The sequence below is a fragment of the Enoplosus armatus genome, chromosome 7 (assembly GCF_043641665.1).
Source record: "Enoplosus armatus isolate fEnoArm2 chromosome 7, fEnoArm2.hap1, whole genome shotgun sequence".
NCBI lineage: Eukaryota > Metazoa > Chordata > Actinopteri > Centrarchiformes > Enoplosidae > Enoplosus > Enoplosus armatus.
The window spans coordinates 20,208,328-20,234,911 of NC_092186.1; the positions used below are offsets into that span (position 1 = coordinate 20,208,328).

Below are 26,584 nucleotides of genomic sequence, written 5' to 3' on the forward strand. Positions count from 1 at the left end.
GTCTTACCTTTTATAGTCAGGTAGCTGTCGCCTTTTTAAAAACATTCTGGTCATTTTAGGCCATTGTGAGCAAAGTTGCAAATCAAAGAGGTCTGCTGTATGACAGTGTTAGATTCACAGGATTGCAGGATACAATTAGGTCAATTTATCTATAAATTACATTACAGAATAACATTTTTAGAAAATATACTTTATCATGATTGTGACATAAATTATGAACACCATAATAAAATATTTTATCCTTATAGACCTCCCATGTTGGGTTTCTATTTCAGTAAATTCTTTATTGCAGTGATTTCACATTTAACATTTTACTGTTAAATTTAAGAGGGATTGTGGCATTACAAATAGTTTCCCTGTAGATTAATTGACAGGGGGAACATATTTAATAATTTATGATGATATAACCTATTTCATCCATTCATTGCAAGCACAGTATCCTCTTTCACAATTTGAACTGTAAATATTCATATATATATATATATATATATATATATATATATATATATATATATATTACCCGTTTTCCCTGTGCCAATCAAGTTGTGCTTTCAGTCTGAGCATCCTTCAGACCACTGTAGCCTGTGTGTGAGATAGACAGCAGTGGATGAATGTTGAGTTGTTTCTATTGATCAGAGCTCTGGAGGCTGGCAGAGCCTGGCCTCCCTGCATGCCTCTCTTGGTTCGATACAACTCAGGTTTGCTCTGTGCAGATCTGGTCATTGTTGGATTTTAATACTGCCCTCCAACATCAGGCCCATTGATTTCTTTCCAGAAGGATGTTTTTGCCTCCATAACTATCGAATAGACTTTAAACAAAGAGGATCATCCATATGCCCCAGAGTAAATGTGGATATTTTTTTTTTAGAAAGAAACAACACTAAAAATAGGCCTGTACTCTCAGTTGTTGTTTTTCTTGCGTATGCAAGGGCACTGCAACATTAACACTGGAATTGCCAAGGGGGTTAATTTATTCTAAGATGTGTAATTGCAAAATTAAGGATAATTGGGTTGCACACAGAAGAAAGTCAGATAAAAGCACTAATGATTAATTTCACTTAGGCACCCCCCCCCCCCCCCCCCCCCACGCATACACACACACACACACACACACACAGACACTAGATCTTCCACTGATCTCCCAACAGTTGGTTATGTGCTATTGTTCAGACTTAATGATTTCTCTCTCTGTTTTTCAATCTATTTCTAGCAGTTTACATCAGTGTTAATTCCAGGCCCACTTTATTGGTAGCACAGTGAACTTTCTGTGTTGCGTCATGTTTTTTCACTCTCACAAAGCAACTTCTGAACTGATTTCACATTTAGTGGGAGATGGAGAGAGAGCGAGTCAGTTAAAGTATGTAGATGGCTGTCTAACCAGCATCCAGATGGGTGTCTTTCAACAAGTCCTGTATCTGTTTCACACTTTCCCAAGGTTCAGTCTGCTTGGTAGCACAGGGGGAAAAAACCCACCAGCCTCCTCCTGAAGAAATCTGAATTGTATATCTAATGAAGGATATTCTGTATCGCTTGCAATATCATTTCTCTTGGTCCCGGAGGTATGATGCATATGCATTAGGTAAACGAGATGAGCTGGTAAGATGTGCATTTTTAATGGCGCATTTGCTCTCTGAGTGAGTGGGAGGGTTGGTGAGGAGGCCCCCTCAGATCAGATTTTGATAGTCGCTGCAGAGTTTGACAGACATGAATCTGTCTGTATGCCCTGAGACAAGGTAGTGCGGTTGTGGAGCAGATTGAGAGGAGAAGAACGAGAAGCACCTTTGGGGTGAATCCTGCTGGTTTGACTGCTTGGCTGAGGATGAATATTGCATGGTGCCATGCTCAAGGGGGCAGGTGACTGGTGAGGGTGGGAGTGGGCCCCCCTGCCTGCCAGTTGGTGTCTCTGTCTCTTCTTGTATCCCTCCCTGTCTCTCTTGAAGACTACATCCACCGTAATCCGACTTATTTTGTAAACACTGTTTACATGTGAAAACAAGTCGTGTCCACATTAGAGTTTTGAGGTCGTTTTCGTGGAGATCCCTGCTCATAATGAAATGCTTGACAAATAAAAAAACAAAACAAAAAATTAGGAAATCTCCCATGGCAACCATCAAATCTGTGCATCTCAGCCGACATCTGGTTAGCAGTGTTAAAGACACAGTGCAGTTATTTAGCTGAGTCTCAACTGGTTAAACCTCTGTTCTGGGTTCCAATACAACTGACAATTAATTTCCATGCACTTTTTAGTTTTTGTTGTCCAGCAGCTAAACAAGCAGAACACTGTTTTATCGTGGGTCATAAATGCTAACTGTTAACGAGGTGAACAGTACTTTCTAGGGTGCTGCACCGAATGTTGGTCACTACTTTATGATCCCTCTGACAAAATTAACAGCTAATGACAACACCTGTAATGTGTGATCAGCTATATTAAGATGTAAAATGAGTGATCAGGGGGTGCCCTGATGGCCTAGGGTTTAAGGCACCGACGATGAAACCCATCCTCCCCGGTTGCGTTTTTGAATTTAGCCAACCTAGTGTGGACGTGCCCTGAGTTTCTCTCTCTCTGTCTCTGCATCCCTCTGTCTCTCTCCATGGGAGACAGCACCTCTCTGCCGCCGCTGGCCTTTCTGTGGCAGCCGTTGGCACTGCTGGGCTGTCACATCACACCCTCTCCCCTCTGCTGCTTGTCTCCCCCCCTCTCACTCTCTCCCTGTCTTCCACATTCCCTCTTCCACTCTCCATGTGTCTTGTCAGTTGTGTTTGGCAATGGTGTCATTATTGGGCAGCCTGTATCACACTTCCTCCGATGAGCTGTCTGTCTGCTCTCCCTCGGTCTCTCGCTCTCCCCTTCTCTCTCTCCCTTTCAATCCCCCTGCTAGTGAGTAGCCCATGGCGGTTGTATGTCACCTTTATACCCAAGACATGCTGTCCCTCACAGACGTTACCCATAATACCTTGCACGGCTGCCACTTAATCTCCATCCCCTGCAGCTTGTCCCCATCGCCAACCAGAATGATGTGAGTGAAAAGAGTAAGCACACCACATGGTACAGCACAGAAATGTAAGTCAAGAAAAAGATGAAGAAAGTCTGTACTATGAAGATTTTAGAAGAATTTAGAAAGAGAGGGTAATAACCGATGGGCCTAACACTAATTGTTTCTTTGTCTCAACCTCTATTTATAGTATAGGCCTGGAGTAAGTGATCATTTCTGACATTTAACATGTGACCCCGTAGTGATGCATTCATTTATATTGGCCAGTGTTAGAGGATTTGTGTTCCTTTTTTATAGTTTTTGCCTTAACAGTGATGTTAGAATGGATACATGTCAAAGAAAAAGTGATTTACTGATTTAAGGTAAATATGCTGCTTCTGATTAGTTCTTTTTCTTCCTTTTCTTTTTTATTATTTTTATGGACACCCCAAAAAATAGTTTAATATGTACCCTTGGCAGCATTTGTGCCATGCTTTACCCATTCAGATAAAGACCTGTTCTTCTGAAAGGTCCATGAAGCAACCCTTCATCTTTGAGCTCTACCATCATAATTAACAAAAACATGAACAATCAAATTTATATCCTTTGTAAGCAGTAGTCTGTATAACCCCCTCCTCCCAGGTTTGTTCAGACACTGACCCCTGCGTCATTCAGGGTCATTCCTCTGTGACTTCCCCTTGTGTGTGTCGGGGCCTTGTGTTTCAGCTGGGAGCTCCTGATTGTGTGACACCCGTGTGCGGCAGATGAGACGGCCTGTCAGTCAGCTTTGGCCTGGCTGCCCTTTGAAGGCCAGGCCAGGGGGCGAAGAGGTGCCGCAAATGGCCTGTGAAGTTTACATACACTGCCCACTGCTAAACAGATTAGCTCTAATGAAGTGTCTAATGCCGGGGCCGCTGGCTGACATAATCCTGCCTGGCAGCCCGGCCCCTTGGCTGCCAAAAAAGCCGCCCTCCCTCCAGCCCTCTCTTCCGCCCTCGCACGGCCTCTGCTGCCACCCAGGGCGACTCCACATGGGGAGGTGCCCACTGTTAATCATGCCGGACAGTGTGCGATCTGACATGCAAATGTAGGTCATTGCATATGTAAATGTGTGATTACGGGGCTGGCATGCCAGGACACATTAGCAAGACTGTGCTCTCAGCAGGCGGTTGTCACAGCGCTTTAGAGGCTCATGCTAACATTTGTCAAGCTACCACGCAGCGAATGAAAGCAATGCCCTCTTGTCCTCTCTCTCTCTCTCTCTCTCTCTCTCTCTCTCTCTCTCTCTCTCTCTCTCTCTCTCTCTCTCTCTCTCTCTCTCTCTCTCTCTCTCTCTCTCTCTCTCTCTCTCTCTCTCTCTCTCTCTCTCTCTCTCTGAATCTATACACCTCGAACTGTCCATCCTGCATCCTTGCACAAATGCTTCTGTCACCATTATGGTCATTGCACAATATGGCCACATTTTCAGTATTACACACCTTGTAGATCTTTGTGTAGATTTGCATTTTGCCTCTCTTCCATGCAAGTTTATTTCATTACTACTGTTACTATTGTTAAAGTATTCAGTGGTAGCTATTACCAAAGCACTGTAGCAGTTTTTTAGAGCTGCCGTAATGTTGAACAAAGCGTTGTGGAGCAGTGTCTCATGCTGTCTGTCAGAGTGACTCTCAGACAGCTCGGGATGATGGTGGTGTCATGCTGAAAAATGCACACACCTCGACGGTGTTAAGTGTTAATTGGACAGGGCATCTAATTGGCTCACGCCTCTTCCTTTGGCTGTCAACTTTAAACTTTAAAAAACAATGAAATGCCCCTCCCCCACCTTTTATGAATCCTGTTTGGAGTCGTGCTTCCCTTCATTGTCTAAGTGTGTGTCTTTCTTAATATAGTTATGGGTTGAACCTAACTAGTCATTATTCAGTCCACGGGTTCGTTCTTTCAGCATATAGACAATTAACTGAGTGATGATAGTAGTCCACCCGAGTGTCGTCAGCATTAAACATACAGGCTTTCGCTGTTTTAAATACATTGAGATATGATCTTACAGTTGATCACTAATGCTGAAACTATTTATTTATATATTCAAATGACTTCTTCGTTTTATATCAGTGTAAATTGAATATTTTGGGGGTTACTACTGACCAGACCAAACAAGCAATTTTAAGAATTTACCATGGGCTCTTTGAAATTGTGATGGGCAATTTCACAATTTTACAGACTGAATATTTACTTAATTCATTTAAAATAGAATAATCAGATTGGTCAGTAGTGAATTGTTTGTTGCAGCCCTACTAACTGCATAGCTAAACTTGTGTCAGTTGTTTATTTTTTCTGTAGTTTGGTTAAGTTTCATTGTTAATTTTTCACTGAATTAAAATCTATTCGTCTTCATTTGTAGTGACTAGGCAACTGAGGGAATCCTGTATAGCCTCCAGTCTGTGCTCATGGTAACTCTGTCAAACTAGAAAACGCAAGTGAACCAGTTTGACAGAGTTACCATGAGTGTAATGACACTCCCTTCTTGTGTTTTTAGTGCTTTGGAGATTAATTTTTGACCTTCTCCCCCTCTTTGTCTTCCCTCCCTCTGTCCTAAGTCGCTTGCCCCTGAGCCGCTCCCACCGCCACATTGGCAGAAGCGCTGGTGACATGTGGCATTCTGATATCTGTCACCTTCTGTTTGCTCCCGCCGACGCCTTGTACAAGTTTACCAAAAGGCTGGAAAGGTCAAGCAGCCTGCTCTGTGCTTTTTCTCACACATCATATCCAAGGGGCTCATTCTGGTTTATTTTTGAGTGTTTTTTTATTTATTTTTTATTCTGCAAGGTGAGTGTCTCAGCCTGCAAAGCCAATCGTGTGGCGAGGAGAGGCGAGGAGTCTGTAGTCTGTGGCCCAGTGCCAGACTGTCAGTGATATAACTTGGCAGACAAAGGAAGAAAGAGGACTCTAGATTCCTGTGAACTTAAAAACCAAGTCAGATAGAATGATAAGATTCCCACATTTATGTCTTCTGATATTCTATCTATCCCCGAAGGGAAATAGTTTTCTCACCTCTACTTTAGGGAGGTCAGAGTGCTGTTTTAGCCACAAAACAGCACTCATGAAGCCAAGGATGATTACGAGTGTAATTAATTACATAGGAACATTATCAATCCACATATAAAAATGTGATAAAGAATTGCTGTATCAGATCAGAAGTTAATGTCTGGTGCCAGCATGGTGGCCACTTCCAAAAACTGACACTGCCAGGCCCTGCATGATGCTGTCTTGCTGCCTGTAAAAACTTAATCAGGTAACATGTTGACTTGAAACTTGTGAGTTCACACTGTTGAATTGATTAGGATAAACATTTACAGCCCTAAACCTCTAAGTGCCCTTTGGGTAGCTATGTAAATAACAGAAAATAAGGACTTTCCTCCATCTATAGGCTTTAGTGGGGTGATGTGGTGCTGCAGTTAAGCATGCGCATATTCCTCAAGACCTCTCGCAGCGTGACACATCAGCCTAATGCCAGTCAAATCATCAGCAGCCTAGAGCAGCCTCTCAGCAAAACAAACTACAGAAGCTGGGGCCTCACCACAGTTTCACCCATATCCTTCAGCCCTCATCCTTTCCTCTTTCATTAATGTGGAGATAGTTTCACTTCAATGGTAAATACATGGTTACCGCAAAATGACAAAATGTAAATCATTTGTTTTTATTTGTTTCTTCCCTTTTAGTGTGTGTGTGTGTGTGTGTGTGTGTGTGTGTGTGTGTATATGCTGTGTGAACAAGCACATGTATGCGTGCACAAATGTTAATAAAGTTGTTTTTTTCCTTTCAGAAACCGTTGCAACCAGATATGGGCCATAACTCACTGGCAAACTTCCAGATTGAGAAGAAGATTGGACGTGGCCAGTTCAGTGAGGTGTACCGGGCAAGGTACCTGTTAGACAACACGTCAGTGGCCCTGAAGAAAGTCCAGGTAAGACACAGTAATGCGTATCACTTTGGATAGCCAATATATTCAGCCACAGTGAAATGTTAAGCCTTTCTTGTCTCTAACGGCCTTTTGTCATCTATGGTTATGCTTTTTGTTGTCCTCATGAATGGTCCACCACAGACAGTTAGTATGTCACAAGGCCAACACAGACAGACAGCCAGATGTACTCACACTTACTGGGAATTTGTGCGGAGTGAAGAACCACTACCACATTCACACAATTAAACCTGCAAATTATTTTTATTTGGTGAAGTACAGTATGACTGTGTAGGCTCATCTACCTTCACAATATGACTCAGTTCTTTCGGTGAATGTGCACACACACATATGCATGCACATACATACAGTATTCACTGACTTATACACACATACACACCACCTAGAGGATAGGATGCTCTGGTTGAGCATGTATACACATACACCCACCTCATACACACACCTAACACAAGGATATGTGCGTGTTACTCAGATGTGAAACACCTGTAGTTACTCCAACGCCATCCTCTAGATAACAGCAACTATGTTTTCTGTTAGTGTTTTTTTTTCTCCTATTTTCTCTACATCTCTCCATCTTACCATTTCTTGAATATGTCACAACACCTCTCTCTCTCTCTCTCTCTCTCTCTCTCTCTCTCTCTCTATCTATCTCTCTCCCCCCTTTTGATCTCTTGATAGATATTCGACTTGATGGATGCCAAAGCTCGGCAAGATTGCATCAAAGAGATAGATCTCCTTAAGGTAAAGAACCAGAGAAGAGGGAGACGGCGTCATGCGTTGTGCTCTGTTCTCTTAAGGTGCCTCAGCTGAGACCTTCCACCACAGGAAAACAATTGATCTGCTCCAGACGGCTTGGATTTGTGTGCTGGTGTGTGGGCACATGCATGTGTGTGCACGCTTCCTTGTATGGTTATGAATGCAGGAGGGTGTTTGAGTATTTGTGCACACAAGTGAGAATATGAATGAGTGTGTGTGTGTGACTGTACGGTACATGTGTATTACTGTCTTCTTATGTCTCCTGAGCTTGTGTGTGTGTGTGTGTGTGTGTGTGTGTGTGTGTGTGCAGGGGTGCACCAGTGTTACATCCCTCCAGGCTCACATTGACTCTTTTTTTTAAATGCCAAAACTATTGTTTTTTATCTTTTGTAATGTTTAGAGCCGGGCAACAGTGCATCAGCATGAAAATTTAGCAGTCTGCCTCATGTGTCTCTTGATGTTTTACCTCCTCCCTTTTCTCATTCTGTTTTTTTTTTTCCTCCAATGAAGTGGTTTCATTTATCAAACTACCATGAACATGTGTCAGCTGGGTTGCTCTCAAATACTAATGAACAAACTAATGACAACTTTAATGTCTCACCCTGTCTTCAAGATCCCAGATGTGTGTCAAAGTTGTGTGTGTGTTTGTGGTTGGATTGTGCATTCATGCGTTCCTGATAGTGTTTCCCTTCATATGTGAAGCCTTTCTGCGCATGTGTGTGCGCTGCAGGCATTCTGTGCACATACGCACACTTGCACATACACATTAGGGAAAGAAAACAAAACCAATTAGTTTGTTTCAAACACATCAGTGAAACTCCCGGGGCTCTTTGGGCCAATCAAAGACAACGATACTCAGATGCAGGCGAGACCCTGTAGAGAGCTGTAATCTGAGTAGCAGATCATTGACTTGACGGCACAAGACAGCAGGGTTCGCCTGGATCTGTGGCTCTGACCTCCTAAGAGGGTTCAGGGCAGGGTTAAATGTCACACTTTGCAGGTGACTGTGTTTCTCATTATATGGATCCTTCTCCTCCATACCTTTTTTTCCAGTGTCCTTTCCCTTCTGCTTGGTCTTATCTTTTCTGTCTATGCCTTATTCACCCAGTTGCTATGTCGTTCCATCCACCCCTCCTCCTTTCCCTCTCCTTGTTCGTCTTCCCCCTTCAGAGCTTTTTGTTCCCTTCTTTTCATCCTGTAAGCTGCTAGTGAACAAGTTATGCCCGGCCCTGCGCTGCCCAGCCAGCCTGATAATAAAGGGCTGAGTATCAGAGAGAGACAGTCATTCTGCCTTATCCCCCACTAGACAGGCCAACAGGAGACACAGCCAAATCAGAATAATGAGAGGCACACTGGCATGGACCGACTGGAATGACACACATACTGGCGCATGATCACACACGTGCCCACACACACACACACACACACACACACACACACACACACACACACACACACACTCTCAGTCATGGCCTTTCAACAGTCTGCCGATTTGTTTGTTTGTCTGTCTGTGTTTGTGTCTGCCCATTCATCTGTATTTTCCTGTTCTGGCATGATGATTTCAACTTGAGAATCTCACTTCTCACTCTGTCCCTTTGTCTAAATCCTTGCTGATGGGAATGTTGGTTGCAGAAATAGCCTGCTCCCTGCCAATCTGCTAGTTTCACCATTCTTGAAATCCCACAGCTGTGTATTCCTCTCGCTTGTGGTTACTATCAAGCCTGGATTGTATTCTGAAGACTAATGATCTGCCCTAATCAGCACTGAAAAGCTGTAAAGATGTCTGTGTGTTTGCTTCTCTGTATTTTGTGTGTTATGTGTTTCTGTAAAAATGTGTTGTGTGTGTGTGTGTGTGTGCGCGCATGTCTGGGTCCTGCATCTGATTAGATTATACCAGCAGTTTACTGACAAGACAGAGAACTGGCAGCAACCAGCTTGATTTAACCTGATACACACACTATAAATTCACTTTAATCTTTAGGTCTCTTTACAGTATGAACAACATATCTCTTTTGCAAGTTTAGTACATATTATACGTTTCTCTTCTCATTTTCTTAATCAGTGAATTGAAAAATATCTTACAACACAAGGCATTCATTTCTTTTATATTAACTTTCTCAGCTGAAGTTCACTATAACAAAAATCTTTCCTTTTTACAACTATTGTTGTTCATATTCCTAGCAGCTGCTTTCCTTTTAGCATGCAATTCCCTTATACATAAATGTAGTGTAACCTAATTGGTTAATTTTGTACCATCAGATTGCATTAGTCAGTATCTTGTTCGTCTTTGAAACACATCACCAGCTCACCAAATATATCACATAGTGTCTTGCATGATTAAGTAATTACACATACTGGTGTGTAATTACATAATCATGCAAGACTCTGTGTGATATTTCCCAATGAGTGATTGTTGTAATGCAGTAGGCTCCCATCCATCATTTATATAAACATCTGCATGTGAACATATCTCTTGATTTCTCTGTATCCTCCGCCTGAGGTTCAATTTGTGGAAGAGGAGTGGGTTGGGGCGGGCGTAGAGGCGAGTTGGGGGGAGGACTTGTCATCACTCCCTGGCTGTGCTACACTGTGGAGCCGTGCAGGACTGCCACTCTGAGCCAAAAATACATCTGGCAAGAGAGGACAAGGGAGGGAGAAGGAAAAGATGGAGACATGAGGAAGGGAAAGAGAGAGCGAATGAGAAAGGGGATTGTGGAGGGATGCAGAGATGGAGTGGAAAGTGTAGTGTTGCGCAGTGTACTGTACTGTGCTCTGCTCTCCTTTCCCCTCTTCTTGGCATCATCCGGAGCATGAACATTTCTTTAATCACAGCAGAGAAAGCAGAGCCGAGTGGAGGACGCGTGTCACACTGCTCCGTCTGCTCGCATCACGGCCCCCCCTCCTCGACATTGCCACGCCACACAGCTCCATGTCTCCAGCTCTCCACATATCACCCTCGCTCCCTTATCCCTCCCCCCTTTCTCTAACTCTGCTCACCTTATCCCTCTCCTGCTCTTTTTTCCCCCCTTCCTCACCTTTGTTCTGTTTCCCTACCTCTTCACCCCGCCCTATATCCATCATTCTTTTTGCTTGTCTGTGTCACTATGTCATTTGTTTCTTTCCCTTCATTGCGCCTCCCTCCCTCTCTCCCCCTTTTCTCTCCTTGCTCTGGATGGATAGAGACTTTTTGTTTACTACAGGGAATGCTGTTCCTGCCTTATTGACCAACCAACAGGAAGAAATCTCAGCCAGAGATGAGCCTGGGATGCTTGTTTTTCTGACTGCCAGCCATGTCACCCTGTCAGGCGTGTGTGTGTGTGTGTGTGTGTGTGTGTGTGTGTGTGTGTGTGTGTGTGTGTGTGTGTGTGTGTGTGTGTGTGTGTGTGTGTGTGTGTGTGTGTGTGTGTGTGTGTGTGTGTCACACATGGGTTGTTGTCATCACAGACAGAGGGGTTGTTGTGACATGTCACCCAGCTTTGTCACACTGGAGGACAAAACCATCTCATTAGGTCCACACTTACCAAATATGGATTTGGAATATGGATTCAACTGTTTTGTTTTAATTGGTGGTGAAAGTACACTGATTGCACAACTCATGACATGAACCTGTTATTTATCAGCTGATAGGGTTGTTTTGATATAACTTTACAAGAAGCTGCTACTGTACTGTCTGTCTTGCATTAGGTAGTGTGACCATGGAAGCTCTTAATGTGACAAGTCTCTTCTGTTCGCTTTTTCTTTCTTTCTCCGTGACATGTCTTTTTTTTCTTCCTCAGCAATTGAACCACCCCAATGTGATAAAATACCATGCGTCTTTTATTGAGGACAATGAGCTGAACATAGTCCTGGAGCTAGCAGATGCAGGGGACCTCTCACGTATGATCAAGGTAAGGAACTCTCCACAACAGCAAGCCCACTAACTGACACTCTTGCCCAGACTGCTGGAAGTGCTGTTGGTTTGTTCATGTGGTCATGAAATCCTTCAAGTAACACTCAACCACTAGAGCCTGAAAGGACAGACTCTCAAAAATGAAAATATACATTGTCTTGGTTTATCAGATTTCACTGTGGGGGAAATATCGGTAAATCTAATATCTGACAAAATAATCAGTCCAACACCATATCACACATTTGGTGTCAAAAGGAATGCTAGCATGGAAACAACAAACTGCTGACGTGGCCTTTTATAACTGAGGGAATGGTGGCAGGAGGTCTGTGGTTTGTGGTTGTTACGGGATTTTGACTACCTGGACACTGAGTCAATCTGAATCACCCATTCCATGCTGGAACCAAAAACCAACTCCTGCAAACCCCCTTTAATCCCAGTATTCTGCGTTGACGTGCCCAGACAGTGAAGGGGAAGTTGTTAAGGATCAAGCAATAATTAATCGTCATAAAGTTCCAGTGTGTATTATATGTAGGAGGTATGTGAACAAATACTGAGCATACATATTAAATAACATATTAAATCTTGAGGTGAGGTACTTGCAACAACAGCTGTCATTTGTGGAAACATTTTAATGAAGGGTTTTGGGAAACTTGAGGTTTTAATTGTTTTTTTTTCTTATGTACATTGTTATTTGTTGCCTCAATTTTGGCCACATGTCATCCAAAGACTGCCCAGCCTCTCATCTTGGCTAGATCTCCCTAATAAAAGAGATGTAATCATTTAATTGTCTCTAACCAGTAAAATCAACATTGAATAGAAGCAAATGTATATCAGAATAAAATACATAATGTGTGTCTTCGAGCCACGTGGAGGTGTCGAGTTGACCATGCCTTAAACCGAGTTCAACAAGGCTTATGGTGAGGGGATGTTGTTTTTGAAATTGGAGCAGAAGAACGAACAGGGTTGTTCAAAAGTGGTAGCGATTACATCCCAGGCTCACACTGTTATTCCTTTTTGAGTTGGACCAAACCCCCAGTTATTATAAAAACCTGCCAGTATAGCAAATTAGTGGTGTGCATGTAAAAAGCCTGGTCTTCTTCCATGCATAAATGATGCTGCAGCGTTGTATCGGCACAGCTCGACAAGCTGTTTGCAGTCAAACTCAGCAGCTCCACATCCGCACAGTTCAACACAGCAAATTAGGAGAGGCGAGGATTAGTGATACAAGAGAGCGAACATGGCAGGCTCAGCACACACACATACACCAGGGATATATACCCATTACACACACACACTAACACACACTGAATACATACATATGGTACACTGTATAAGCAAAGAATGTGCGGACACAACCATAGAAACACATACGGTCACGCAAATGTTCAGAGATGCACTTTACAAAGACGTATCATGGCAGCTTGAAGAGGTAAGATAACAAACCGCTGAGCATCACTGCTATCTTAGCTAAGCTACCGAGGATGTTGGGAGCATTCAGACTGTGTCATCTCCTTATGGCTGCTGACAACATCCAGTCATACACACAAATACACGCCTCTCCTCTGCACCATTTGTCTCTTGCACCGTTCTAAAGGATTTGTTTTTCTAATGTAACAGTGTAATGTGGCAGTCCAGAGGTGCGTGCCATGGATTACCCCCTCCCCCCCCCGGGCCGTAATGTGAAGTAAACACATTCGTACAGTGTGCCATATGTAAAACAGAACCCCCCCGATGCATGAATTTAACATTTTTTATTCTTTTTGATTTCTCGTCCTCCACGCCGCTCTCTCCTCCTTTCTCCCTCCCTCCCTCATTCTCTATTACTCTCTCTCTGACCATCTCAGAATTCAAATGAAATCAAATGGTCCTTGATTTGCATGCACTTACAGAATATTGCATGTGCAGTGTTTGCTGTTAAAGGCATGGAGAAGAGGGTGGTGGTGGTGTTGGTGGGCGTCTATGAGCTCCCCCATTGACATCAAACAGTCCTCTGATATGGAAATAGGAGGGCAAGGGAAGAATGGCTTCTCACTAAGGCTTTGTTTGGATGTAGGCCAAGGTCTACCCCTCCCTCTCTCCATCTATCTTTCACTATCCCTTGCTTTCTCTCACGCTTTCCTTCATTTTCTGTATCTCTTAACACCACCTACCTTTTCTTAACTTCCCATTGTTCCACTATTTCCCCATCACCTCTCTCTCTGTCTTACTGTCTCTCTTGTTTAGAAGGGCTATGGACCAGTAATTCTAACAGATCCTTTCTCCTGCTTGACCCCTGACCTCACTAGAGACTACAGGTTATTCTAGCTCTGTATAAGATAAACCTACTTCCTACCCTAATGTTGTGCTATAAATATTGAAGCCTCATTAAGAGAACACACTGAAGAGAGACAGGATAGGTTGGGGCAACGTATCTTCCAGAACACACAATCCCACACACTTTCTGCATATACACATGCATACAGACACACAGATACAAAATGGACAAAATAATAGGAATACCTAAAAATAAGTTCCCCTATAGTAAATTTGTTGAAGCTAGTAATGTTAAACAGCAGAAGCAGTTCAGTCACGTCGTACAGATACATTCTAAACTGATTCTGTTACTGATGCATAAATATGAATGTATGCAAAATGTACTTGAATACAGTACCAACATACTGTACATATCCTAAAACACACAATAATTAATCGTCAGGGATGTTCCTTCTTTACTTGAATAATGTTTTAAGGTCTGATTTATCTAGTTACTTCCCTGTTGATGATGGAAATGTTAACTTATTGTACTGTTTCTCTTACTATGTGATTTTCTCTGTCTCTGCTAAATGTTTTAATTGTAATTATTATAAAGTCCAGGCTTTTCTTTCTTGCAAAGGGAGCCATAAGGACACCCCATAAAATCCTGCTGGTAGCCAGACTTTTTACATTTTCTTAGTCTTACCAACTGCTGTGATGGGGAGAAACAACATTTAAGTGATTATTGTTACTGTGGATCAATAAGCTATTATGCCTAACTTGAAGCTCTGTCATCAATGTGGCTTTTCTGGATATGGACCACACTGTTGATGATCCAGAACGACTCACTTATCCCTCCAAAATAAATAAATAAACGTAAAAATCACTGGAGCCACGGTTCCAATGAAAGCTGTACCTAACAAAAGAGCCGTGTGCCAGATGGGAGAGTTTTGGAAGGTACCACAAATTTCCTTTCTCTGTTCCTGAGAGTGCATGTGCTTTCCATTGTAGGCCATAGAGAAAATGAGACGGAGCTTGGTTAGGCAAGGGACAGACCAAGAGGAGAGTTGTCTGGGTTCCATTAACAGTGGAGTCAGAACTGGGGACTGAGACTGGGGATGGATGCTGTATAAACACACACCAACATAAACACTTTGCTACCATCTTAAAATTGTATTCCGTGCCGCACAAGACCTTGCTATTAAAATATTTTATTTGTTCCCTCTTTCAGGTATGCTAATGTTGCTTTGATTTTCTGATTTGGTATGTGTGTGTGCTTGCGTTTACAGCACTTCAAGAAGCAGAGGAGGCTTATCCCAGAGAGAACAGTGTGGAAGTACTTTGTCCAGCTATGCAGCGCGCTTGAACATATGCACTCCCGGAGAGTCATGCATAGAGGTAGCGTTGATGCACACACGCACATACTGTACATAAACATACACCCCCCACACATATTTGGCTCATTTGTTCCAATATAAGTATAAGAGAGGATAATGAATGTTTTAAACAACTTTTAAGTTGTACTAGAGTACTTCTACAAGTAATATATATATATTATCACGTATCTTTTTCACCTCCTACTAATAACAAGAAAAGCAGTAGCCTAAAACCAGCAGTTAGTTTTCCAGAGTTTGAGTAAACCACAGAGAGATATGCTTGATTATGTGAATAATGTCTCAAAGAATATGACCATTACAAACTATTACATTAGCCCTCTTCACATTTATTACATTTAGCCCTCATTTATAATTGTCTAGCTTGATTTTCTTTGTGTCATTTATTTCATTATTGTGTGAAAATTAACTTGCAGAATCTTTAAATGACTTAACCATATTGCAGACACCAACCCTGGCCTAAGTTTTCTAAAGTCTTCCTGCAACTCGTCTAGCACTCGCCCCATTGTCTAGTGGACGCTTGGCCTTAACAAAGACTGTTAAACCTCGGATGAAATGACATGTGGTCCCGCATGTACCGAAAATGGAAGGAGTTACCAAAACAGACTGCATTAACTTACAACAGAAGCAAATCTTTGACAAAAAGTTGCTGTAAACTGTTGCATCCCTGTATACTTCCTAGTTAACAGAATAAAACATACAATATTTCTAGTATGGTACATTCTTAAGATAAAAATGGATAAAAATGGAACATAAAGACAGTGAATTTTTTCAGTGTGAATGACCTTGTTGCATATGACAGAAGGCTTAAGTGTAGGTGTTAAACAACACGTAGACCAGAGAACGCAGTGTTTATGGGCACACATGCTTTCAGTATGGCCCAGTCAAATCAAGTCCTGGATTCACATGCATAGGCTGCTGTACTCACACACACTCACACACTCAGCTACAGGTGGTGTACTTCCGTTGGACTGACTCTGATTAGGGCACAGGGACACTAATGAACCCTGAGCTCTGGGCTTTAATGACCACTTACCAGAGACTGCCTATTCAAAAGCCGCTTACAATTATATTGGAGCTGTAAATTTCAAAGGCTGATGCGGGTCACATTAACATTACTACTACTATTACTACTAGAAAAAGCAACAGAAACAGTTTGCTAACACCCACATTAACTGAAATGAATATTTTCAATAATACACTGTATGCGTGTAATACAGTCATGTTTTCTGAGCAAAATGAAAGTTTCACAAATGAATCTCCATCACAGTGGACATGCACCTTTTTTGTTTATGATCATATCTCCATACCATAGGCATTGTTGCCCCTCAAATTTTCTGTCACTAATCTAACACTCACATTAAGAATTTAAACAGTCACTTGTTTTTTTTGTTGTCGCATGCAACCAACCAGTATATCTCCTCTCGTCACTCCTCTCCAGATATCAAGCCAGCCAATGTATTCATCACAGCTACAGGAGTAGTGAAACTAGGAGACTTGGGACTTGGGCGATTCTTCAGCTCCAAAACAACTGCTGCTCACTCACTAGGTAATTTACAACAGTCTATACACATGTGGATATACACACTTAAACACACACTCTTCACTTATGAACACACAAATGCACACACAGACATTTAGACACTGCGGCCCCCAGTAATCACCCCGTGTTGGATGTGTTTCATTAGGCATGGTGAGCCCAGAGCCATGTGTCATATAGTCATGCTGCCTGGCCACGGCTGTGCCCAGCCCCTTCATAGGCCACTTAGCCACTTCCTGTTGCCTTGACCTTTAAACCTAACACAGATGAAACCTGGGCATAGGCCTTCGACACACAGCTCTGATTGTGACTGTGTGCCATAAAACAAGCCAGGCAACTTTACATTCAGGGTTCTTGTTGGCATTGATGGGTGTGTTTGTCACTTGTAGGAAATAAAATCATATAACATTTTTTTTTGTTCAAAGAAGTGAGAATTGTATCTGAAGAATTGCCACTATAATTAAGACTTGTCCATTTGGCTTAGTTTAAGACTTCATACCAAAAATAAGTGTGCTAAACCTGAGACTGTACAAACTGACAAACTGAATAGTACCACATGTTTAAATGCATTCTTTAACACAAGGTGTTTAATGACTTTGGGTCTTGTAATGTAAATCTTCAGGATAAACCTGTAACTTTAAGAAGAGAGTGTAACAACATTTAAGTGATTATTGATTTCCACAGGAATAGATGTAGACAGTGAAAACTTGCTTGCCTCACTTTACATGAGACATGGGGTTTAACACAAATACACATATCTACCTTAGTTCAATGGTGTCCTAGTGTATAAAACGCAAGCGTACTTATTAACAATTTGTTTACAGCCTTCATCACTGTGCTCTATTGTTAAAGTCTCTCCACTCCTGCACCTTTTATGTTGTGTAGCATCACAGTGCATAATGCTGATAGGCATGACTAAAACATTGTTATGAGCTGAAAGTGTTAGAAATAATTAATCAAATCTATGGTATTAGAAAATAATGCGTTCTGCCGTATGTGTAGAAGGCATTTGGTGATGAGATGTGGTAGTGATTTATTGGTCAAGACATTAAATCAAGACATTTTTCAAGGCACAATTTTAAACCACCAGCACCTGAGATATCTGGACAGGACCTTTATGATAACAGCGTCAGTGAAAAATGCCACCACACAAGCAGAATCTTCTATATTTATGTGTTCTTTTCAATCACTGACCACTATCTAAGAAAAACATGTTTCCGAATAGTAGACTTGAGAAAATGTTTTGTGTTTTGTGTTAGTAGTGTTGGAATGAATCCCTTGATTTTTCTAGTGATGTACATAGCAGTTCAATGTCCAAATGTGGCACAGATCATTGTAGTAGGGATGGTTACACTGGTTTCAACTTGGCCTATTGAGGTATGCGAAAGTGCTATCCAACATCCCCTCTGCAATTTCAGCTGCTTCATTATGGAAAATGTAGAAAAATGAATTCCATAGACAAATATAAACGCTGTCATTCGCACTGTCTCACTGTCTCACTCCCTATGTCAAACTGTTATTACCACAGACAGTGCGCTATTCTCAGCAGCAGCCCAGCTTTTGAGAAAGTGTGAATCACATGATCAACTCAACTAAGCAGCCTGCAGTGCCAGCAGAGCCGGGTGAAAGCGTCTTGTTATTGCTCATTAAATGTTGAATCCACAGCACCCTCTTTAGGCTGACAGAGGATAGGCAGCCCCACAAGCAGAGGGGTCAACTGGAATACTCTGATCATTAATCTGAAGCAATCAAGACTGCTTCGCTTATCTCCAGAAAACTACACAAATCACAGTGTAATTTTTCTTCCAGTGCAGTCAATGCATGTGTTGTTTTGTCTTACATAGATACGTTTGATTTAGAACAGTTACATTGGCCCTGAGATAATAACACTTAACTCATTGAAATATGCACATGAGATTTTGTAATGATTCATTTTATATGCACTCGTGTGGCCACAGCACTTAATTCTATGTCAATAGAATGTATTCAGTAGATGGTATTGTACTGTAAAAGCAGGTGATGTCCCCAAGTTAAGATGGCCTGTTGACACAAGGGACTCAGAGTGCGTCATCCCTCCACCCTCTGTCCCTGGCTTTCCCCTTGACATTTCTTGTGGTTTGTTTCAAATAGCAGATCTCCTCTCTGTCACTCTTTGTCACCTATGCTTCTCTCCTCCTGCTGTTTCTCTGTCTTACTTGTCCTCGCTTCTCCTTCCCTCTGTCCTTCTCTCTGGTGCTTTGACTTTTAGTCAGAGAGAAAGACGAAGGGTGAAGGGGAGAGAGACAGAGAGAGAAGGTGTGAGAAAACTAGAGTTGGCGAATGGAAGAGTCAGAGAGTTGAGAGAGAGAGAGAGGGGGGCGGGGGGGGGGGGGGGGCATTATGTCAGAAAAAGAAAGGAACATAAGATATAGAAGAACGGGTGACAAAGAAACAGAAAAAGAAAGGATGAATGTGCCGGGTGTGAGAGAAGAGAATGTGACAGAATGACAAAGAAAAAAGAGGAGAAAAAAAGAAAGCAGAGAGAAAGCAAAAAGTTAGGAGGAGCGAGAGAAAGAAAGAGGAGAGAATATGACAATGTGACAGAAAAAAAATGGAGGAAAAAAAGGAAAGCAAGAGTGAGAGAGAGGGATAGAAAGAGAGTGTGAGGAAGAGGTGTGTGTGTGTGTGTGTGTGTGTGTGTGTGTGTGTGTGTGTGTGTGTGTGTGTGTGTGTGTGTGTGTGTGTGTGTGTGTGTGTGTGTGTGTGTGTGTGTGTGTGTGTGTGTCTCTGTAATGAGCCCAGCCACCCAGCTGAACAGTAGAGCAGGGTGGTGGAGATGAGATGGAGGTCCAGGCATACAGCCTGTCAGCTCCCAGGCTTTCAACTCAGCCGCTCAGCAGCCTGTAGTCACACACACACACAGTTTTTTTGTCTTTTACACACTCTTGCACACACTGAGAGACACACAGACTCTTTGTCTCCTATACAGATGTATGTATGCACAGGGACACGTGCATATCCATATGGGCTTGAATGCATGCACACACACATTCAGAGGCAGATAATCAGACACATTCGCATAGATTTGAAGCTTACATGCACACCAACAGACACACACTCAGCGACGCATACATAAATACCTACATACCTACATACATACGTACATACATACATCCACACTCATGGGACGCGGGACATGAGACTGACAAGAATACACACAAGCATGGAAAAAGACACCCGCTACACACTGTGTGAGCTTTTCAGAGCTGAGGATGGGTACGTAGGGTTATGGTTATGGTCGGATTAAAGAGATAAAGAACAAAAGAACAGCAGTAACAGGAAAGCTGATGCAATCATTAGAGAAAAAAAGAGACTAGCCGATTGGCAGTAATAAGTAGTATAATATACCTGCAATTAACACCTGTAATGAGAGAGGTGTTAACGATGAGTACTGGGGGAAAGGGAGGTAAAAGGAAAGAAGAGAGGAGGAGGCAGAACAAGATGGAAGCAGAACAAGTTTAGGGAGGCTGATTTTGGAAATAATTACGACAATTTCAACATGTACATAAAGACTTAGTTATCTTAGGCAAGCAAGCGAGTCGTGAAACAGAGGGGCAGGCGGAGAGCCAAATGGGGTGGGTGGGGGTGGGGGGGTTGAGGACTCAGCAGGACATATAGAAAACCAAGAAAAACATAATGGGAATATACGGGAATCCAGAGAACGCCTTCTGACTACGCGATTAATTCCATTCTGGCTGTGCTGCTGCCTACAACTTTATGTCTCATTTGTTAAAACACAATAGAGCAGAGGTTTCCAAACTCCTGCCCTGCGTCTGAATGAGAAATGCAATCATAGCCTTTGCGATTCTACCAGAAATCTGGCTTGCTGTTCAAAAATACGGAAATTTAAAACTGGTAATGGAGCACAGATTAGAGAAGGCTTACACCATTAATGGGAACTCTATGAAATGCTTCACAGTGTTTAAATGGGCCTGTAAAAGCTTTACATTTCGATGTTGATAAGGAAATTGCAGCAATCAAATCAATAAATGTATTTAAAGTACACTCAGCAGTGGGTTTGAAGTGTGGGGATCTTTATACTGGATGGCATCTCACCTCCTATACAACAGTGATTACCCTGTTTCGCAGAGAATACAGTGTTGTCATAGCCATTCACAATAATGGAAATCAATCCCAACATGACTTTCAATTTATTTGCATGAATAAGTAATGTGCCCTTAATTTAGCATGCTGAAGGAGTCTGAGTCTTTTTAATGCAACTATTAGCATAAGAGAGGCTGATTCTTTTTAATCAACTAATAATGAATGTTAGGGGAGCTTGTTCAGACCGCACCATGAGACCTCATGGCTCACACACACACACGCACACACACACACACACACACACACGCACACACACGCACATGCACATACACACATATAAACCATAATACCAACCTGATGACCAATTAAAACAGCAATCCCCAGTCCCCTGTTTATTCTTCCTCTTGCTCTTTCTTGCTTCTCTGCCTGTGCAGATGCTGATTATTTTTGGAATGACAGGTAACACTTCATTATTCAAAACCGCACATTTAAGATAAAAGCATGTTTTCTCAACCCAATTAGATCTGCACCAAAATTAAAAGTGCTAGCTTTCATTTCAGTTCCCATAGACTTCAAATATAATAGCTCCCTCTGTAATAGTTTTATTAATTGCAATTACATTACAGTTTCCTCCGACCTGTTAATGTGCGGAATGACTCTGGAGAGTTTGTGTGTGTGCACATGTGAGTGCTGGTGAGTGTGCTATTGTGGCTTTTTCCTACCATTTTCTGGCAAGCTGACTTTTCTCCTGAGTTCTTTCCACTTGAGAGCTGTTCTCACCTACCCAGCTTACTTCAGCTGTTTGTGCCTATTGTAAACTACCAGTTACTCCATAAAATTCTTGCTCATTGCTCAATCTACTGGTTTCCCATGCACATTTTGACTGTTTGGGTTATTAGAATTCTCCAAGATTTTCTTTCTGAAAATGTAAAAAAACTAAAATTAAATTACATTTAATTCAGCTTTTAACATTTAGACTTTTCTCCACAGCAACATACAAACGAGGTACAACAGCTTTTTCATCTTAATTTTTATTCAACGTCACATGTACAGCAGAGCTATGAAAGGTCCCCTTAGTTTTCCCTTTCAGGCTGTTGTGTCAAGTACTGTTTAAGATGTATTTCCACCAATTACTCCACAACTGTATTTCATAAATGTGTGCACCCTCAACTGTAGAGAAAGGAAGCAAAATGAGCTGTTGGACTGAAAACTGGAGCGCTTTTCTGTGGCGTAGTACTGGACACCACAAGCTTAGAGGGAGCATTGCGCATGCTGCATTTAAAAAAAAGTAGGAGAGAGTTTTAAGTCATTAACAGTGAAAAATAAAACATAAATAAAACAATGCAATGTTAGATCATCTATTTCATATTGTATCCAGACTTTGAATTCAGTTAATGTCACTTAAACCATTGAATTTAATTAGTAATCTAAGTCAATTATTTGTTTTCAGGTTAATAATAAGTATGGATCCTGAGAAGAATGCAAAAAGATGTTGATTATTTTGACATGCAGCACAAGCTCGATAGTGTAGCCTACACACATTGTCAAGTGCAGCGGTACTACTGATGGATGTTGTACACCAACTCAGCAGAGCCTGTGTAGCTGTCATCTTCATATTCCAGTAAGCTTCCGTTCACATGTTTGCTTGAGAGGATGTGGAGCGAGCACAGTCTGAGAGCTGCTCAGCACAGGTTAGAGGGCTGGTAAAATTTCCATCCTTTAACCATATGTGATTAATATAAAACCTCTGCTGGATGTGCTTGATAGAGTTTTACGTGGGAAATCACAGTAAACAGAAAGCAAATGAAAAAAGCAGATAGTCAGATTCAACTAAGAAAGCACCAAATCTCCAAAGCTTCCTGCCGTGTGTTATGGATATGATGTAGAGCTGTGGTTCCTCTTTGTGTCCAGTTGGGTGAAGGTCTGATTCGCTGGAGCTCTGCCAGTCACCATGGCAGTTTGGGATTCTTGAGTTTCCAAACCAGAACCAGAAACGGGCCAACTTTTAAGGCTCCACAGCAACTCCCTGGGCGTATTCTCAGACTACTGTTTCAGATCATTGCAGAGCCCCAGTAATCAAAACTGATTTATGTATATTTTGTGTGTGCGAGGATGTCTGCTGTACATATGTATGCAACTTTGTGGTACTTGTACAATTGCATGCACTGTATGGGTGTGCATGATGATATCTAACCTGATTATATCATCTTACTTGAGCTTTTTTAGAATTAACAGAGGCAATGCACTTTAAAGTCTCCCCCTTTTTTAAATCTCTTGCTGAAATATGTTGAGTATCCCAACCCTGTGAATGTGTCACAGTTTGAGATTACACCTCCATTCCTCACCTGCTTCCCTGTACTGTGTGAGCTGTGTCAGTGATGTTGATGAACTGGGTTTGCAATGCAAAATGTTAAACCTCCCTCTCTCTTTGTCCTGTTCTTCTTTTCTATCTCTTATCTCTTTCTGCCCCCCACACCCACCCCCACCCTCCCCCTCTCTCCCTCTGTGTTCCAGTGGGTACTCCTTACTACATGTCACCAGAGAGGATACATGAAAACGGATACAACTTCAAATCTGACATCTGGTCGCTAGGATGCCTGCTCTACGAGGTAAACTATGGGAATATGTGCACACTGTCACCTTGCAGTCGACTGTAGGAGTGACGTGAGAATGCGTTGGCTCAGACACACACAAACAAACAAACCATCCTCAATCCCACAATATAGAGTACTGTGAGAAAATATATATAAATACATACACCACCTGCACTTTCCTGCACGGTTGTACTGTATTTACATTCACCTTTACTACAAGTCATAATGTTATCCCTCCTGTTCCTTACTTCTTTCCCTATGACCTGGCTCTGAGTTAAAGTTCTTTAGCCTGCTAAACATTGAAAAGCTCGGGAGTGAAGGGAACTGACATGGCCATGTGTTTTGGATAAGGCCGCCCAGTGACACTGACTAGTTTGATTAGTCAGGGGCAAAACACCACAGGGCTCTGCTGTAGACCACACTGAGTGGAAACAAGACCGGGAGGAGGGAACAAAGAGGAAAGAGTGAGGAGCAGAACGATGATAGACATGGATGATAGCAGTCAATCTGATGTTTCACCTTACCTTCACGTGCACTGAATACACACACATTTTCAGAGACACACTGTCGGCCATAGAAACACCCACATTTTTCTCCCCTCCTCTCTCCTAACTCCCCTGAGTTGCTGATCACTTGGGCTGCATTTCAACGCACCAGTGACTACACCTTCTCTACTGCGCCTCAGGCATAGAGGTGGAGAATGCGTAAGGAAGAAGTTTTAGCTCAGCTTGCAGGTCATGGTTGCCCAGAGACCACAGTCCTTCATGCTAATTAGTTCCCCACAATGCACTGCGGCAATGCACGGCTGTGGTTGGCTGGAAGCGGTGGGTGCTGTAGGTCATATTCTGTTTTTGTACTTTTTATGTGTGTGGTGTATGTACGTGTTTTACATGGAGGATGCTTCCTTTACTGTTAATAAAAGCCAGATTGCTCTAGTTTATATTAGTCCTGTTGCATAGTTTCTGCAGGTATCATGGTTGTGTAACGACACCAGTATTGCAGTATTGTTGTGGTTAATTTTGTTAGGGTGAGATTGGTTTAGGTTGTTTTTATTTAGGTTTAGTTAACACTAATTGTGACATACATATGGACACTATTTATTTATTTCTAAGATTTTTGGGGGTACATTTTTGCCTTTATTTGATAGCAATAGACAGGAAATACATGAAAGAGAGGGTATGACATAAAACAGAGCCCCCCAGACACCCTGGATACTATTTTCAAACTTTTATACAATCTCTAGATGCTCTAAAGTTGAATATTTTAAAAAGGCCCTCAAAAATCATTTGGCTTTGTTTAATTGTAGTTGAAGATTCTGTCCATGGCGTTACTTGACTTTTCAATATTTTGTTGAGAAAGCTGTTCAATTTGAAATTGTCATTGACCTGCATGTGCAACCTGAGCATCGATTGTTTTACAGTTCCAGCTGGGGCACAAGCCAGAGATCTTTTGTGACTTTCACCCTTAGGACAACTGCAATTGGGTCACAGTCTGGACTAAACACTGAGAAAGCAAGATGGAGACCAGAGATGAGGTGAGGGAAGGGGAAAGTGAAAAAAATAGAGGGGGACTTGTTGCTCCCTGAGGAGGTCAGGAGGCAGGGAATAAAGATGGAAGGTGAAAAAGTTAAGGAATCTATATAAGAACAATATAGAAAGCTAGAGAAGGCAGTAGATGTCCTCAGAGAGAATGAAAAGAAAAAGGAGATAGGTTAGAGAGAGAGAGAGAGAGAGAGAGAGAGCAGAGGGGAAAATAACAAATAGCGAGAGCAGGGTTATAGATTGCTGGAGAGAAGAGAGAGATGGGGGGTGTTCATTCAGAGAAAAAGTACTGTAGGTAAAAGAGCAAAGACAGAACTCCAGCCATCAGGTCAAGGTGAGCCATGCAAGGAGCCTGTGGAGATAAAGATTTTACAACCTTATTGTTACCAGAGCAGTGCTCACCACGCCATGCATATTCTCTTTGAAGAGCAGACCCTTGCTTTCCACTCTTCTTGGTAAGAGGGCTCCACAGTGCATTCAGTGTCAGGAAACTTACCTCTTTCTCTCTGAAACTCTCTCCTCCATTCCTCTTTGCTCTATTCTCCCCCTCTCTGCTATGTTCCCCTCCGTATGCCTCCCTTCTCCTCACTTAACCTTCAGGCATAAGGAATTCACATAGAAATCCACGCCTGATCCCTTTGGTACTCATTGATTTCACTCTGAACATACAGTAGGCGCTGAGGATTGTGCTGGTGTATGTTTTTGTGTGTGCGTTTATCCATGAGTGTGTGCGCATCCCAGGGAGTTTGGTTGCTTGTGTGTGAAACGGCTCCATTTGAGAGAGCCTGCCTTTTTCATTCTTGTGCCTGGGGGTTGGGTGAGGGTCCGAAGGGTCTGTCCGTCAATACCTGGTCATTGTATCTGCGTCTATCTTTATCTCCCATTCTGTTTGATCCCTTTCTCCTCTTGTCCAACCTCATTACATCACCAAACCCTGCCCTGTGCCCCTCACCCAAACCCCCTACGCCGTGGTAAACAGGGTTACTGCAGTCGCCGGGGTTGTCTCCCAGGGTGACCAGGAAGGTAAGGAGGTTTGGTCACACGCCAGTCCATGAGTTTGCAGTCTCCTAGCGCTCTCGCCTCCTGCTCTCCGTCAAAACCACCTCATATTTGCATTAGGAGCTCTCCCTCTTGCTCAGTGTGTTCTGTGTAGAAGAGATGCATTTTACTCACACTGTGGGTCTCCAGCTTGTACGGATGTTTTGTGGTTGCTGTGTTTTGTGTAAAGGTTAGCAGAGGGGGAGAATATCTTGAAAAGCTTTACTGGAATGTGTCTCCTTCCTGTAGGAGCTCAGCCATTCATACCTCTGACTGTGCCCATGTCTCATGCCTCCTGCCTTATTCCTCTCCCTCCCCTCTTGTTTTGCTGTTGGTTTTATGAGGCCCAAAAATGCTGGGTTCTCAGCAGCTGGCGTTTGCATGTGATGAGTTGGCCCTGTGGCTACAGCTCTCTTTATGCTTTTGAAAATGGGAGTGGGGTTTTTGCAAACAAAGCCTGCTGCTTGTGGATAGCCTTGGTATCCTTTTATCTATTTCATACAGTATGTGTAGTTTTTGATGCGTTAACATACATGTTCTCTCCTACCAGTAGTCAGTATCAGGCTGTG

General features: G+C 42.4%; 1 protein-coding gene across 1 annotated transcript in view; it reads left to right on the forward strand.

The window, feature by feature from the left end:
• Positions 1–26,584, forward strand: part of nek7 (NIMA-related kinase 7) — a 57,184-nt gene that overhangs the window by 20,554 nt on the left and 10,046 nt on the right. The window contains exons 3-8 of the mRNA XM_070908597.1: positions 6,793–6,933; positions 7,627–7,689; positions 11,481–11,591; positions 15,115–15,223; positions 16,661–16,768; positions 23,357–23,451. Of these exons, the coding sequence (XP_070764698.1) occupies positions 6,793–6,933; positions 7,627–7,689; positions 11,481–11,591; positions 15,115–15,223; positions 16,661–16,768; positions 23,357–23,451 (627 nt within the window). The remainder of the gene's footprint in view (positions 1–6,792; positions 6,934–7,626; positions 7,690–11,480; positions 11,592–15,114; positions 15,224–16,660; positions 16,769–23,356; positions 23,452–26,584) is intronic.